The sequence below is a fragment of the Entelurus aequoreus genome, linkage group LG22 (assembly GCF_033978785.1).
Source record: "Entelurus aequoreus isolate RoL-2023_Sb linkage group LG22, RoL_Eaeq_v1.1, whole genome shotgun sequence".
NCBI classification, from domain to species: domain Eukaryota; kingdom Metazoa; phylum Chordata; class Actinopteri; order Syngnathiformes; family Syngnathidae; genus Entelurus; species Entelurus aequoreus.
Window position 1 is genome coordinate 12,367,921 of NC_084752.1, and position 15,586 is coordinate 12,383,506.

Here is a 15,586-nt window from a genome sequence, read left to right on the forward strand (position 1 = left end):
TGACAGTCTCTTCAGGATGCGCCGTTTTGTGGGCGGTCTTATTTACGTGGCTCACCTTCGACAGCGTCTTCTCCCCGTCATCTTTGTTATAGCGGTGTAGCGTGCAAGGACGGGAGTGGAAGAAGTGTCAAAAGATGGAACTAACTGTTTTAATGACATTCAGACTTTACTTCAATCAATAACGGAGCAGCATCTCACCTCATCCAGAAACAACAACACCGGAAATGTGTTCCGTGAAAAACCGTCCGACCGGAACTCTAATAACTAAAATTCCTTGGGTGAATAATGTAAACTCACTACACCGGTATGTTTTTTTTTTTTTTGGCGAGTTTAAAAAGTACCAATGATTGTCACACACACACTAGGTGTGGCAAAATTATTCTCTGCATTTGACCCATCACCCTTGATCACCCCCTGGCAGGTGAGGGGAGCAGTGACCGCGCCCGGGAATAATTTTGGGGGATTTAACCCCCAATTCCAACCCTTGATGCTGAGTGCCAAGCAGGAAGGTAATGGGTCCCATTTTTATAGTCTTTGGTATGACTCGGCAGGGGTTTGAACTCACAACCTACCGATCTCAGGGCAGACACTCTAACCACTAGGCCACTGAGAAGGTTACTGACAGATATAAGACGCGCGCAATTTTCCAGGATTTATGCAGATCCCAAATACAGATCAGCAGATACCAGAATAATAATATAATATTGTAAGCAAAACACCAGATATGTCTTACCTTATACACACACCATAATAATACTCGTATGTTGAAGCACAGTACAATCCACCAAGCGGTGCAGCTTCATAGCTTACCAAAGTCGTACTAAAACATTTTGATAGATTTTTGAGCGCCGTGTGTAATGTTCTATATTTTCAATGGAACATTTAAAATGTTAGTGTTGTTTACTTGAGACACATTGCCATTATAGTGCAGCCTACACTTATCTCTTATGTTTGACTGCCATCTACTGGTCACACTTATCATTTCACCATGTACCAAATAAAATAGCTTCGAGGTGGGTAAGCTCAACCAAACGTATTCCTTACATTAGGCGCACCGGGTTATAAGGCGCACGGTCGAGTTTTGAGGAAAACAAAGGATTTTAGGTGCTTACCTATAGTCCGGAAAATACGGTTATATGGACGGATTTGGATCACCCTTTCAGAAAATGTCCGAAATAGGTCATGGAACAAGTGCTTTCCTAATTTTTATTATTCATAAATGAGCTCGTCAAAGCACTTTTTGTTGGTACAGGTTTAGGGTCAACCCTAACCATCCATGCATTTCAGGTTAATTAAGGTTCATACCGTTTTTGTTTCCTGGAATGTAAATTAATTCTAAAAATAACCAATCTAGTCCAATCCACTTTATTTATATAGCACATTTACACAACAAGAATGTTTCCAAAGTGCTGCACAGCCATGTTAAAAACAATATTAAAAACAATATTATGCTACACCAATGACTGAATAAAAACAAAGAATAAATGAATAGAAAACCAATACAAAAACAATATAACCACAATAAATGAGGATTTTATGCCTATTGTGCAGAGGAAACAGATGGCCCTCTATGGCCTTCTGCTGTTGGCTAACGTCATATACTGTATATCAGGGGTGCCTTGGCTGATTATCGGTTCTGCTAGACACCGACATCTATTTAATAATACCACCTTAACATTTGACAACCAAACAATTACACAAGGCGACTCGGTAAAAAATCTGGGTATTATCTTCGACCCAACTCTCTCGTTTGAGTCACACATTAAGAGTGTTACTAAAACGGCCTTCTTTCATCTCCGTAATATCGCTAAAATTTGTTCCAGAATGCTTGCAGGCGGGTAGGGAATCAAAGTTCCTTTAATCAAACACAAATTAATTTAAAATCATATTTAATGTTTATTTTTTACATCATTGTCGTTTTGTTAGCTAGAACAGCAACAATACAATCTGAAATCTATTATCAGGGAATAAGTCTCTACGCAGATACAGTACAGTGTATGGATATTTTTAATGATTGGTAATAGATACAACTGTTTTTGAATTGCATGAAAACATGTTTTATCTTTGGAAAACAAAATACATTTGCACCCAATTTGTATTGTAAATACACACACAATTGCATTCGAAGTTAGGGATGTTCCGATCAGGGTTGATCATCAATGACTGAGATCAGCTGATACCAATATTGATAACATTTGTTAACTATAAATATTTCAGTTTATTTATGGTCTGTACTGTTAAAAGTTTAACAATATCAACACAATATTTCAACTAGTTCCCTAATTTTCTTTTATTACATAAAATTGTTTGAGCAAATTAAAGTCAATTGTAAACAATAGCTAGACAAAATCAAAAACTACTAATTTACTACTCGTTGAAAGGCCTACTGAAATGATTTTTTTTTATTTAAACGGGAATAGCAGATCCATTCTATGTGTCATACTTGATAATTTCGCGATATTGCCATATTTTTGCTGAAAGGATTTAGTAGAGAAAATTGACGATAAAGTTCGCAACTTTTGCTCGCTGATAAAAAAAAAAGCCTTGCCTGTACCGGAAGTAGCGTGACGTCACAGGAGCTAGTATTCCTCACAATTCCCCATTGTTTACAATGGAGCGAGAGAGATTCGGACCGAGAAAGTGACGATTACCCCATTAATTTGAGCGAGGATGAAAGATTCGTAGATGAGGAACGTTACAGTGAAGGACTTGAGAGGCAGTGATGGACGTATCTTTTTTCGCTCTGACCGTAACTTAGGTACAAGCTGGCTCATTGGATTCCACACTCTCCTTTTTCTATTGTGGATCACGGATTTGTATTTTAAACCACCTCGGATACTATATCCTCTTGAAAATGAGAGTCGAGCACGCGAAATGGACATTTAAAGTGACTTTTATCTCCAAGACAATACATCGGTGACACACTTAGCTACTGAGCTAACGTGCTAGCATCGTTCTCAAATGAAGATAGAAACAAAATAAATAAACCCCTGACTGGAAGGATAGACAGAAGACCAACAATAATATTAAACCATGTACATGTAACTACACGGTTAAAAATTCTCAGCCTGGTAAGGCTTAACTATGCTGTTGCTAACGACGCTAAGGCTAATTTAGCAACTTAGCAACCGGACCTCACAGAACTATGATCAAACATTAGCGTTCCACCTACGCCAGCCAGCCCTCATCTGCTCATCAACAGCCGTGCTCACCTGCATTCCAGCGATCAACGGCGCGACGAAGGACTTCATCCGTGGGTTTGGCGGCAAGCATCGGCTAGGCGTCAGGGTAAGTAGTCCTTGTTGTGTTGCTGTAAGTATTGTAATGCCCCGCAGTGGAGAAGGAGTCACACAGACGAGGATGCGCTGCTCAATCGCTTTATTAACAAGCGGTAACTGGTTGTAGTTCAAAAAGTAACGCACACACATACACGAGCTGCTGTTAGCCAAAACTCACGCTCACACACACTCAAGTTCTCCGCCAACTCACTCGCGCATTCGCGTTCCCCAAACCCTTAAAGACACAGTACACTAATGCAAATATCACAGATATTACAGTATTGTACTTAGCCGCTAAGACACCGATCGATCCCACCTACAACGTTCTTCTTTGCAGTCTCCATTGTTCATTAAACAAATTGCAAAAGATTCACCAACACAGATGTCCAGAATACTGTGGAATTTTGTCGAAGAAAACAAGAGGCTTTTCTATCGGGTCCGATGGGGTCCAACCACTTCCGTTGCTTTTGTGACGTCACGCGCATAAATCATATCCAAAGGAGTTTTTCAACCGGAAGTGTGGCGGGAATTTTAAAATTGCACTTTATAAGTTAACCCGGCCGTATTGGCATGTGTTGCAATGTTAAGATTTCATCATTGATATATAAACTATCAGACTACGTGGTCGGTAGTAGTGGGTTTCAGTAGGCCTTTAAATCTTTGGGTTTTTGCCCTCAAAGTCCTGCTGTGTTTAGGGAAGTATTACCTGAGCTGACAATACTAACAAAAACAATCCCCAAAAAATATTTTGTGGAAATAAAAATATCGACCTAATCGCTCTAGTAGGGATCATATACTGACACTACCCTTGGTATCGACACCATCAATTTATGGATTGATCTGCCCTCCTCTTACTGACTGTGACAACCAACAGTTGTTATATTATCCTCTCTCTAGACTCTTATTACATTTCTGTTTACTTTCTGCTGTAATGTGGTTCTAGCTACACTTCTTATACTTTACTAAATACTTTTTTCTTGGTGCTGTTTGAGGCTAGCTTAGCAGTTAGCTTGTCTATTACCATGCAGTCTCTCGGTGTGTAACATATGTATTATTAACTTGAAGGAGCGGCTCCACAAGTTTTATGGAGACATACTGTAAGTAGCTTCTAGCCGCTTGTCAGCTGGGGGACTAAAAATAAATACAATACTGACTGGCGGACGATCGATCGGAACATCCCTGTTCCAAAAATGACTCTACTCTTTGTAAATTACCTTTGCAAAGTTTCCTAAACTTGCAGCATCTCTACACATTTAATATTACAAATAGTCACTGTATTAGAAAAAAGTCCATCCTCTAAAAATGTACATTTTGAAAATATTTTTAATTTACACATTTTTGTACTGGGTTTTGTAATAACTCCAGGTGACAGTATACATATAGAGTATATGAAACTCCCAACAGTAAGCTAAGTTTCACTCAGGAGGAGGGGCAGGTGGAGGAATTTGTGAGAAAGGGACATTATGTAGCCAGGGTGCGGAGGAGTATGATGGAGTAAAAAACGATGGAGGTGGTGGGTAAAGAGGAAAAGCAATTGGAGGTGGAGGAAGGGGTGGGTAAAGGTAGGGCGATGGGGGGTACATAGGAGGAAAATGTGTGTGCTGAGGCGGTGGATGAGAATGAGGAAAGGCTGGTTGGATATTGTTCAAGTTCTGGTGGCTGAACTGAGCCCCAGTATGTGTTTGTGTTGCACCTGTGACACCTTGGCGATGCTGCTCATGGTGTGCAGTGCCCTGAGCATGGTTTTCTAGGAGAAAAAAAAAGAAAAGAAGATACAACCTTGTTAGGAACATTCTAATCTATATTTTTTGGAGATATAATAGTACCGTATTTTTCGGACTATAAGTTGCAGTTTTTTTCATAGTTTGGCCGGGGGTGCGACTTATACTCAGGAGCGACTTGTGTGTGAAATTATAAACACATTACCGTAAAATATCAAATAATATTATTTAGCTCATTCACGTAAGAGACGAGACGTATAAGATTTCATTGGATTTAGCGATTAGGAGTGACAGATTGTTTGGTAAACGTATAGCATGTTCTATATGTTATAGTTATTTGAATGACTCTTACCATAATATGTTAGGTTAACATACCAGGCACCTTCTCAGTTGGTTATTTATGCCTCATATAACGTACACTTATTCAGCCTGTTGTTCACTATTCTTTATTTATTTTAAATTGCCTTTCAAATGTCTATTCCCGGTGTTGGGTTTTATCAAATAAATTTCCCCAAAAAATGCGACTTATACTCCAGTGCGACTTATATATGTTTTTTTCCTTCTTTATTATGCATTTTCGGCCGGTGCGACTTATACTCCGGAGCGACTTATACTCCGAAAAATACGGTAATATAGAAAATGAGACTACAAGCTGTAACTCTGAATGCACATTAGGCAATTAAGAAACTTTCATTTAATTCATTTTATTGTTCTTATTTTATTTGAGAATTGTATTCATTGGAGATTTAAAGGGAAGTTTTTAAAATTGTGTTTTCCAGAGAATAGGAATTTACAGCAACAACAACAATTAAGCAGTTTATGTTTTGCTTGTTGTTCCCTTACTATACCCCAAATGAACCAAACAATGACTTTAAAACCGAGGTACGTATGATGGCGCACTGTTACGCCCGATTTCTTCAAACAGGACTAACAATCTTTATGTGTACCTTTGTAGTTTTTCTTCTTCTTTCTGGAGTTTTTCGCTTTTTTAGCTTGCTGCTCCTTCTCGTCATCACTGTAGTCCAAAGCCTGCAAAGTAGAAGAACATTGTGCAGCTTTCTCCAGTTACAGAAGCAACAGTAACGTGGAACACATTTTAGACATGCATTATGCAAACAAAAAACAAAGTTTGCTTTTCTGCATGGATTATTTGGTTGGACATTGGTTTCAGTACTACTTCAAAACAGAACCATGAATTGATTTACGTGGACCCCGACTTAAACAAGTTGAAAAACTTATTCGGGTGTTACCACTTAGTGGTCAATTGTACGGAATATGTACTGAACTGTGCAATCTACTACTAAAAGTTTCAATCAATCAATCAAGAGGTAAGTCATTCCAAAGGTCCTTTCAGACCTCCCAAGTAGGAATTGTTGCACATAACTCATTTGAACTAAGTCGAGTGGGTAGAAGAAAATACCTTATTGACCAAAATACAATACGTTATTTTTTATGTTACAAAGAAGAGTTGTCTTATAATCAGAGTATTGAACTTTTAACATGTAAAACAATAGAATTCGAGTCGGTGCTTTCGAACAGCAGAGAAACCGTAATTTTGCACATTTTAAATGAATATGAATATATTTGTATTTTCTACAAGTTCTTTGCTGGAATTTTAACGCTGGTCCGTGTATTTGGTCCATGTAGTGTTCTCGGCTGTGTGTTTCACGTAAGCGTTTAATGGAAAGGTGGGTGGCTACGCTGCTCATGCAGAATACAAAAATGGCCAACATTTTCAAACTGCTGAGCAGCTAAGAAATGTGTTTAGTACAATACAATAATTAAATATCATTGAGCTGATATTAAAAACATGATTTGATTTCACTTGAAAAAGATGTCCTTTTAAATTTGTCTACTTTAATCTGCTGATACATAGTTTTTCCTTTTGTGTTGTAAAGAGGAACTACACTTTTAAATGTTGCTTATCATTAACAATTCTTATGTAAGACAAGCACACATGTTTCTCTTTTTTAAAGCATTTTAACTAATAAATGCTAAATTAATAAATGCTAAATTAATAAATGCGATCAAAATCTGCTTACAATGAAGCCTATGGAAGTCGCTCTGTTCTGCCTATAAAGCCCAGTAACATATTGTGTCATTTATCATTCTATTATTTTGTCAACATTATTAAGGACAAGTGGTAGAAAATGAATTATTGATCTACTTGTTCATTTACTGTTAATATCTGCTTACCTTCTCTTTTAACATGTTCTATCTACATTTCTGTTAAAATGTAATAATCACTTAATCTTCTGTTGTTTGGATGCTTTACATTAGTTTTGGATGATACCACAAATTTAGGTATCAATCCGATACCAAGTAGTTACAGGATCATACATTGGTCATATTCAAAGTCCTCATGTGTCCAGGGACATATTTCCTGAGTTTATAAACATAATATAAATTTTGTGATGCTAAAAAATATCGATGTAATCATAGTAGTATCGACTAGATACGCTCCTGTACTTGGTAACATTACAGTGGATGTTAGGTGTAGATCCACCCATGGCATTTGTTTACATTCAAAAACGGCATCTTTAGCGGTGACGCCGGTGAGCTACGGTGTGTAGTGAAGCATGTTTAGCTATTCCTCGTCCTGCAGGGAGGATACTTGTAAGAAACTCACTTTATTTGTCGTCATGGAGACAAGAATTAGTGATTTAGAAGTGGCTAAAACACTGCCGACAACGGCTGAACTTTAGCCACTAGCTAGCTAGCCATGTCTTAAAGCACCTCTTCCTGAGGGCGTTTCAGTGTTATAACTTCATCTTTATCTGTAGTTTTTAAGCCAAAATGCGTCCATTCTCCCTTTTCTGTCTTCACACTGTGTCTGCTTGTAAGTACTCTGTGATTGTGCGCTGCCGAACATGCTCCTCTGCTCGTAAAACCAACAATGTCATGACGTGACGACGAGGGGCCCGTACTTTTTAGAGGCGGTATAGTACCGAATATGATTCATTAGTATCTCGGTACTATACCAATATCGGTATATCGCACAACCCTAATAGATATACAAATTGCAATATACAGGAGTCTGGTACAGTTCTCTAATATTGTAGTTGTAGTCATTGTGTCATGTTTTCATATTGACATAATATCACAAATGTAGGGTTCAGTTACTTTTTCTGTTAAAGGAGCACGTGTTGTAAAATCAAGTTGTCATTTTATGCTTTTTATTGTGCAACATTTGGTCAACTTGCAAGTGTTAATCAGGACCAAACGATTAATTTAGTCCTTAAGTAGCCAAACTTCATACAAAAAATGTGTCTCCCATCTTTGGCAGTCAACGCAGATGAAAAGTTGCATTACATACCTCTTCTGGAGGTTCTTGGTCATTTTTCCAGGATGCATCAGAGCCCTTTAAACTGTAGAAAACACATTTGAACATAACATATTAAATATAAAGAGGAAAATTATAGTTTCATCAACTGCTGGAAATGAACAGTCCATTTTTATGGTAATTTATTGGAACAGAGGTACTGCAGGTACTGGCAGTTGAGTAGGCGTGCGGTGGGTTTGACTTTTGGAATATTTTGGGGTCTTTGACACTTCAATTCATAATTGAAACAAAATACAGTTATTATTGACCTCAACATGTATTGTTTCTTCTGTTTAAAAGAACTTACTCTAAACTCTATGATCTGTTCTTGTCTTTGTTAATGAGAAAACCTATGGGAAAACTTAACCCACTATATACACAAAGTGTTCAGAAAAGTTCCAGGACTTGATTGCGTCCTTCGATCTGAGGGTCTTTGACCACTGTGCGTTTTTACCACTAGCCATTACAAGCTAATGGTAAGTATTCAATAGCAGCTGCAATGGAAAACTGCATGCACGTGTAAAAATCATTACAAATCGGCTAAATGCTCCTTATGTGGACAAGAACACATGTCTCTTTTTTCTGTGCATTCTGAATAGTAATAACTGCTAGTAAGAGGCGGCTATCAATGCAGGTAACGGGGAGTCATCTATTGTGCCTACAAAGCTTTTACATGCAGTGATCTGCATATTAACCAAGCTAAAACGTAATTTTATTTGCAAAAGCCAACTCCTTGGAACTACTTTTCTGTCAGAGTAACACAATGCCTTGCTCAAAGAGACACTCATACTGGTCCTCCGGCCACAAACAAGAGCTGCTGCTGAATTGCCTCTGACTTTGAAAAAGTTAACGCTAGATTATAAATCATTCCTTACACATGTATAGTAGAAGAAAGAAGAAATTTACTCGCAAATGGGGACTTCATAAGTGAAATAGGCCAATCTCCATTACCTGTAGTTAACCACTTCTTGCCAGCAGTGTTTCAATACTTAGAATACACAGAAAGATGAGCGTGTGTGTTCTTGTCTGTCATAGGGATTGTGGATAAGAGAATTCCAAAAAGCGCAGTTCCCCTTTAACGTAGATCATCATAGAACAAATCCCACACTGGCAGACCAATATAAGCAACATTTTTTACCTTAATATTGCTGCTTTTGTCTCAAGATGCCAAGTCCCCAACTAGGTATGAAAAGTTGCTGAATCAGTGACGAAGTCAACTGGAGGCATTGGGTTGCAAAACTGCTCTACACCGTAATACAATTTTTTTCCCCGTAAAATATGCATTTTCTTCCATTTTCAGGTTTTGTCGGGACTCCTGATGACGTTTTGAGACATCTCCTACAACTACAGCACCAGAATTGTGCTACTGAAGCAAGTCCGTTTTTTTGAATTTTTTGTAAGGGTCCCCCCTTACATTTTAGCAAAACATTTTTTCCGTAAAATATGCATTTTCTTTCATTTTCAGGTTTTGTCGGGACTCCTGATGACGTTTTGAAACATCTCCTACAACTACAGCACCAAAATTGTGCTGCTGAAGCAAATCCGTTGTTTTTAATTTTTTGTAAGGGTTACGACTTTTTTGCAAAATATTTTTTTCATAAAATATGCATTTTCTTTCATTTTCTTACATTTACGGGTTTTGTCGGGACTCCTGATGACGTTTTGAGACATCTCCTACAACTACAGCACCAGAATTGTGCTGCTGAAGCAAGTCTGTTTTTTGAAATTTTTTTTGTGAAAATAAGTTTTCTCAAAAAAAGCATTTTCTGCCATTTTTAGGTTTTGTCGGGACTCCTGATGACGTTTTGCGACATCTCCTACAACTACAGCACCAAAATTGTGCTGCTGAAGCAAATCCGTTTTTTAAAATTTTTTCCTTACGACTTTTTTGCAAAAAATGTTTTTCTTAAAATATGCATTTTCTTCAATTTTCTTACATTTACGGGTTTTGTCGGGACTCCTGATGACGTTTTGAGACATCTCCTACAACTACAGCACCAGAATTGTGCTGCTGAAGCAAGTCCGTTTTTTTGAATTTTTTGTAAGAGTCCCCCCTTACGACTTTTTTGCAAACTTTTTTCCCCGTAAAATATGCATTTTTTTCCATTTTCTTACATTTACGTGTTTAGTCGGGACTCCTGATGACGTTTTGAGACATTTCCTACAACTACAGCACCAGAATTGTGCTGCTGAAGCAGGTCTGTTTTTTGATTTTTTTTTTGTAAAAAAAAGTTTTCTCAAAAAAAGCATTTTCTGCCATTTTTAGGTTTTGTCGGGACTCCTGATGACATTTTGAGACATTTCCTACAACTACAGCACCAGAATTGTGCTGCTGAAGCAAGTCAGTTTTTTTTTAATTTCTTGTAAGGGTCCCCCCTTACGACATTTTAGCAAAAAATTTGTTTTCGTTAAATATGCATTTTCTTTCATTTTCAGGTTTTCTCGGGACTCCCGATGACGTTTTGAGACATTTCCTACAACTACAGCACCAGAATTGTGCTGCTGAAGCAAGTCCGTTTTTTTGAATTTTTTGTAAAAAAAAAAGTTTTTCGTAAAATGAGCATTTTCTTCCATTTTCAGGTTTTGTCTGGATTCCTGGTGACGTTTTGAGACATCTCCTACAACTACAGCACCAGAATTTTGCTGCTGAAGCAAGTCCGATTTTTTGAATTTTTTGTAAGGGTCCCCCCTTACGACATTTTAGCAAAAAATTTTTTCCGTAAAATATGCATTTTCTTCCATTTTCAGGTTTTGTCGGACTCCTGATGACGTTTTGAGACATCTCGTACAACTACAGCACCAGAATTGTGCTGCTGAAGCAAGTCCATTTAAATTATTGTAAGGGTCCCCCCTAACGACATTTTACCAAATTTTTTTTCCGTAAAATATGCATTTTTTTTCCATTTTCAGGTTTTGCCGGGACTCCTGATGACGTTTTGAGACATCTCCGACAACTACAGCACCAGAATTGTGCTGCTGAAGGAAGTCCGTTTTTTTGAATTTTTTGTAAGGGTCCCCCCTTACGACATTTTAGCAAAAATGTATTTTCGTTAAATATGCATTTTCTTCCATTTTCAGGTTTTGCCGGGACTCCTGATGACGTTTTAAGACATCTCCTACAACTACAGCACCAGAATTGTGCTGCTGAAGCAAGTCCGTGTTTTTTAATTTTTTGTAAGGGTCCCCCCTTACGACATTTTAGCAAAAAAAATGTTTTCCGTAAAATATGCATTTTCTTCCATTTTCAGGTTTTGTCGGGACTCCTGATGACGTTTTGAGACATCTCCTACAACTACAGCACCAGAATTGTGCTGCTGAAGCAAGTCCGTGTTTTTTAATTTTTTGTAAGGGTCCCCCCTTACGACATTTTAGCAAAAAAAATGTTTTCCGTAAAATATGCATTTTCTTCCATTTTCAGGTTTTGTCGGGACTCCTGATGACGTTTTGAGACATCTCCTACAACTACAGCACCAGAATTGTGCTGTGCCTCAATGTTGCTCAGAAAATAAGATAGACATGCACATAACTTTTAAACCGCTCACTCGCAAGGTAAGGGAAGGAGAAATTATTTTCCTGGTTTCCAGGACTGTTTACATTTTTTCTTCACCAAAATTGGTCAATCATTTTGGTGGATTTCGTCTGTTTTTTGTAATCCGTAAACCAGACCTGGGTATTCTGCGGCCCGCGGGCCGCATCCGGCCCTTTGTGCGTCCCTGTCCGGCCCGCGTGAGGCCAATTATAAATTACAAAATACATTTTAAAAAGTATCTATGTCGAGTGTGCAATACAACGGTGCTGCTTTTGTTTTGAAAATCGTTATTTGTATTACTTCCGTGTGGACGTATGCGTGATTGTGAGTGAATGTGAACAACTGCAATTACAAAATAAAGTTGAAAAAACATCTATGTCCTGCGCGCAATACAACTGTGCTGCTTTTATTTTGAAAAGTATTATTTATGGGCGTGTGTCCGTGTGTAACCTGCGAGTGAAGGTGCACATGCAGCGACAAGTGATGCACGGTTTACACCCGAGACGCCAAAAAGAGAAAAGTTGATGATGAATGGCGTGTTTTCAACAACACATGAACTGCAAAGCAACGTCCCCTCACCTAAGGTGCGTGCCTGCGCAATTGCGCACTGCTCAAGCGTCCGCTGCGCGCAGCAAGTATATGCCGCGCACCAAATCAAATCCCATCTGAATTATAAACAAAATAAACATATTTATTCTATGGAATTTTGCAATGCAACTTTGAGTGACAGTGACAACAAGCGGCCCTAACGGTGTTCGTCAACACCGTTCAATTGAACACCGTTCAATTATTGTAACGTCTATCGAGATGCTTCGAGGACAGGAATTATATCGATCACTTTATTGAACAAAACTGTTTATATTCGGACATAACCACACCAAAAACATGAGTAAAACAATTCTATCTCGAAAAAGTAGTCATTTTCTGCCGTACAAACCAGGCCAAAACCAACTTGTCATCTGTCACCAACACGCATAGCACTAAACCACTGGTGCGTTTAAGGCCACACAAAAAGTCGGACAACTCAAACACCACACAAAGTTACACTATGACTCCTCAGTCATACGTGTGCTTATTTTACTGTCATTTATTATTAATGTTAATTTATATATATTAGTCATGGAATGCTGTTACACACACTATGTTGAAGTATTACTATTATTATTATTATTATTATTATTTATCTTACGGTATATATCAAAAATAATATTGAGCAAAATTTAATTGAAATATTGTCGATGTGGCCCTCCAGTAGTGCTCGGGTAGCTCATGCGGCCCCCGGTAAAAATTAATTGCCCACCCCTGCCGTAAACCATACCTGTCATACCTTCCCCATCCCAAAGCTGCAGCCTAGGGGAAACACTGGATTATTTGTCCTGTTTGTTATTTTTGCATTTTGATGCAATATTTATTCTGGTTCAAATCCACCTGCGCAAAATCAAAATACTTTGTCATTTCCACCTGGGTCTTGTTGGATTTTGTTCAAGGATGTACATGTGTGTGTGTGTGAACTCACAGTTTAAGATGTTGAATGAGAATGTATCCTGTGTACTCTTCCATATCTGGTGCACAATAAACGGTCAATCCAAGTGTCAGCCCCTTGTTGCTCAATTCCTCTGGCGAGTTAAAACGCAAAACATAGAGGGGACTGGATACAGGACCGAAAGTTTCAAAAACCTTGGAAAAGAGAAAAAGGGAATGTAAGTTGATTTGCTGCTTACTTTGTACAGTACAGTATTTAACACTTTACTTATGCACAAACAACCATTGACTTCTATTACATCAATCCATTTTGTACTGCATGTCCCTCTTGGGGTCGCGGAGGAGCTGGAGCCTATCCCAACTGCACTTGGGGAGAAGGCAGTGTACACCCTGGGCAAGTCTACACCTCATCACAGGGCCAACACAGACAACATTCACACTCACTGACACACTAGGGCAGGGGTGGGCAATTAATTTTCACCGGGGGCCGCATAAGCAACCCGAGCACTGCTGGAGGGCCACACGACAATATTTCAATTAAATTTTGCTCAATATTATTTTTGATATACCGTAAGATAAATAATAATGATGATAATAATAATAATAATAATTAATAATAATAATAATAATTTAATTTAACCTAACTTAACTTTATACAAAAGCAGATTGCGTTTGATGGTCACTTTATCCTGCATTATCCAACATTTTTCCCCGTCAGATTTGGACAACCACCTGTTGTTAAAAATAGTTTCTAATCATATTTATTTTATATTGTTTTTTATATTGGTTTTATATGTACCGTAATTTCCGGACTATAAGCCGCACCTGACTATGAGCCGCACCAGCTAAATTTAGGGGAAAATACAGATTGCTCCATATATAAGCCGCACCCGAATATAAGCCGCAGGGTTTTGATGTGTAATTACCGTAGTATATAGGGGTTCCTGCTACCACGGAGAGGATTGTCGGGACAGAGATGAGTGTTTGGGAACGCAAAGCGTCCCATTTATTAACAATAAATCTTTCAATCATTCAATCAAACTTTCACATCTTTGACATGGCGAACAGCATTCGTGCAGAGTACAAATAATACAACGGTGCAAAGTAATACAAAGTGCTCGCATGTACGTTATCAAAATAACCAGCCTACCGGTATATGAAAAGTCAGTCTTTAATCATTGTGTCATCGTCTTCCTCCTGCGTACTAAAACCAACGAAATCCTCTTTGTCGGTGTTGGAGAAGAACAGGCCGCAAATAAGCCGCACCGTTGTATAAGCCGCAGGGACCAGAACGAGGGGAAAAAGTAGCGGCTTATAGTCCGGAAATTACGGTAATTGTTTTTTCTTTTTATTCAGTCATTGGTGGAGCTAAGGATAATATTTGAATATTGTTTTTAATATTGTTGTGCAGCACTTTGGAAACATTTTGTTGTTCAAATGTGCTATATAAATAAAGTGGATTGGATTGTCACACCTGCCAGCTTGTCCCATTTCAGTCCTAACATGTCCAAACACGCATTTACCTATGTGAACAAGTCATTACCTGTGGTTGTCTCTTTAATTGACTGCATGGCTGCCAGCTACTCCGTGATTTGAAAGTCGGCAGTTATCCCACATAAGAAGAAGAGCAGCTGGGCAGTGTCCCGTACATCACAGCTCTCATCCAAAGTTAGCGAAAAACAGTCCATGTCTCCGGGCATACAGCGCAACAAAGTCCAATAAGCACTCCTTAATTAACTCCCCGTCAGAAAACACCTTACTTTTTCTGGCAATTTTGTGAGAAATGACGAAACTTGTCCTGACGGCTGCATCTCTGGGGGTGTGAAATATGGCAAAAAGTCCTTGTTGGGTTTGCAGTTTTACCATCAGCCTCCCTTGCGCGCGCTTCATCAGACACATTCCGGTATTTTCACTCGTGCTACGTCGTGTAGTGGCGATTCAAATGATATTCTTTAAACACAGCAAGCTGTGTACCACACATTAAGCACACGGCTTTACCTTTAATTTATGTAAAGAAATACTTGCCAGTCCATGTCTCGTTGAAAACACGCCATTCTTAATCAACTTTTCTTTTTTTAGCGTCTCATCACTTCTCTATGCACCTTCACTCACAGGTTCCCCCCGGACATACGGCCACATTTCAAAATAAAAGCAGCACAGTTGTATTGCGAGCACGAAATAGATGTTTTTTTAAACTTTATTTTGTAATTTGTGATTGCGCCGTTCAATTCACTCACAATCGCACATGCGCATA

General features: G+C 38.5%; 1 protein-coding gene across 4 annotated transcripts in view; it reads right to left on the bottom strand.

Annotated features, from left to right (window-relative positions):
• Window positions 1–4,347: 4,347 nt before the first annotated feature.
• LOC133639850 (H/ACA ribonucleoprotein complex non-core subunit NAF1-like) overlaps window positions 4,348–15,586 on the bottom strand; it is a 34,675-nt gene continuing 23,436 nt past the window's right edge. For all 4 annotated transcript variants that reach the window (XM_062033503.1, XM_062033504.1, XM_062033505.1 and 1 more), the window contains exons 10-13: window positions 13,367–13,527; window positions 8,316–8,367; window positions 5,947–6,028; window positions 4,348–5,025 (exon numbers count right to left, since the gene is read on the bottom strand). In XM_062033503.1, coding sequence (XP_061889487.1) covers window positions 4,694–5,025; window positions 5,947–6,028; window positions 8,316–8,367; window positions 13,367–13,527 — 627 coding nt within the window. In that variant the 3' untranslated portion in view covers window positions 4,348–4,693. The remainder of the gene's footprint in view (window positions 5,026–5,946; window positions 6,029–8,315; window positions 8,368–13,366; window positions 13,528–15,586) is intronic.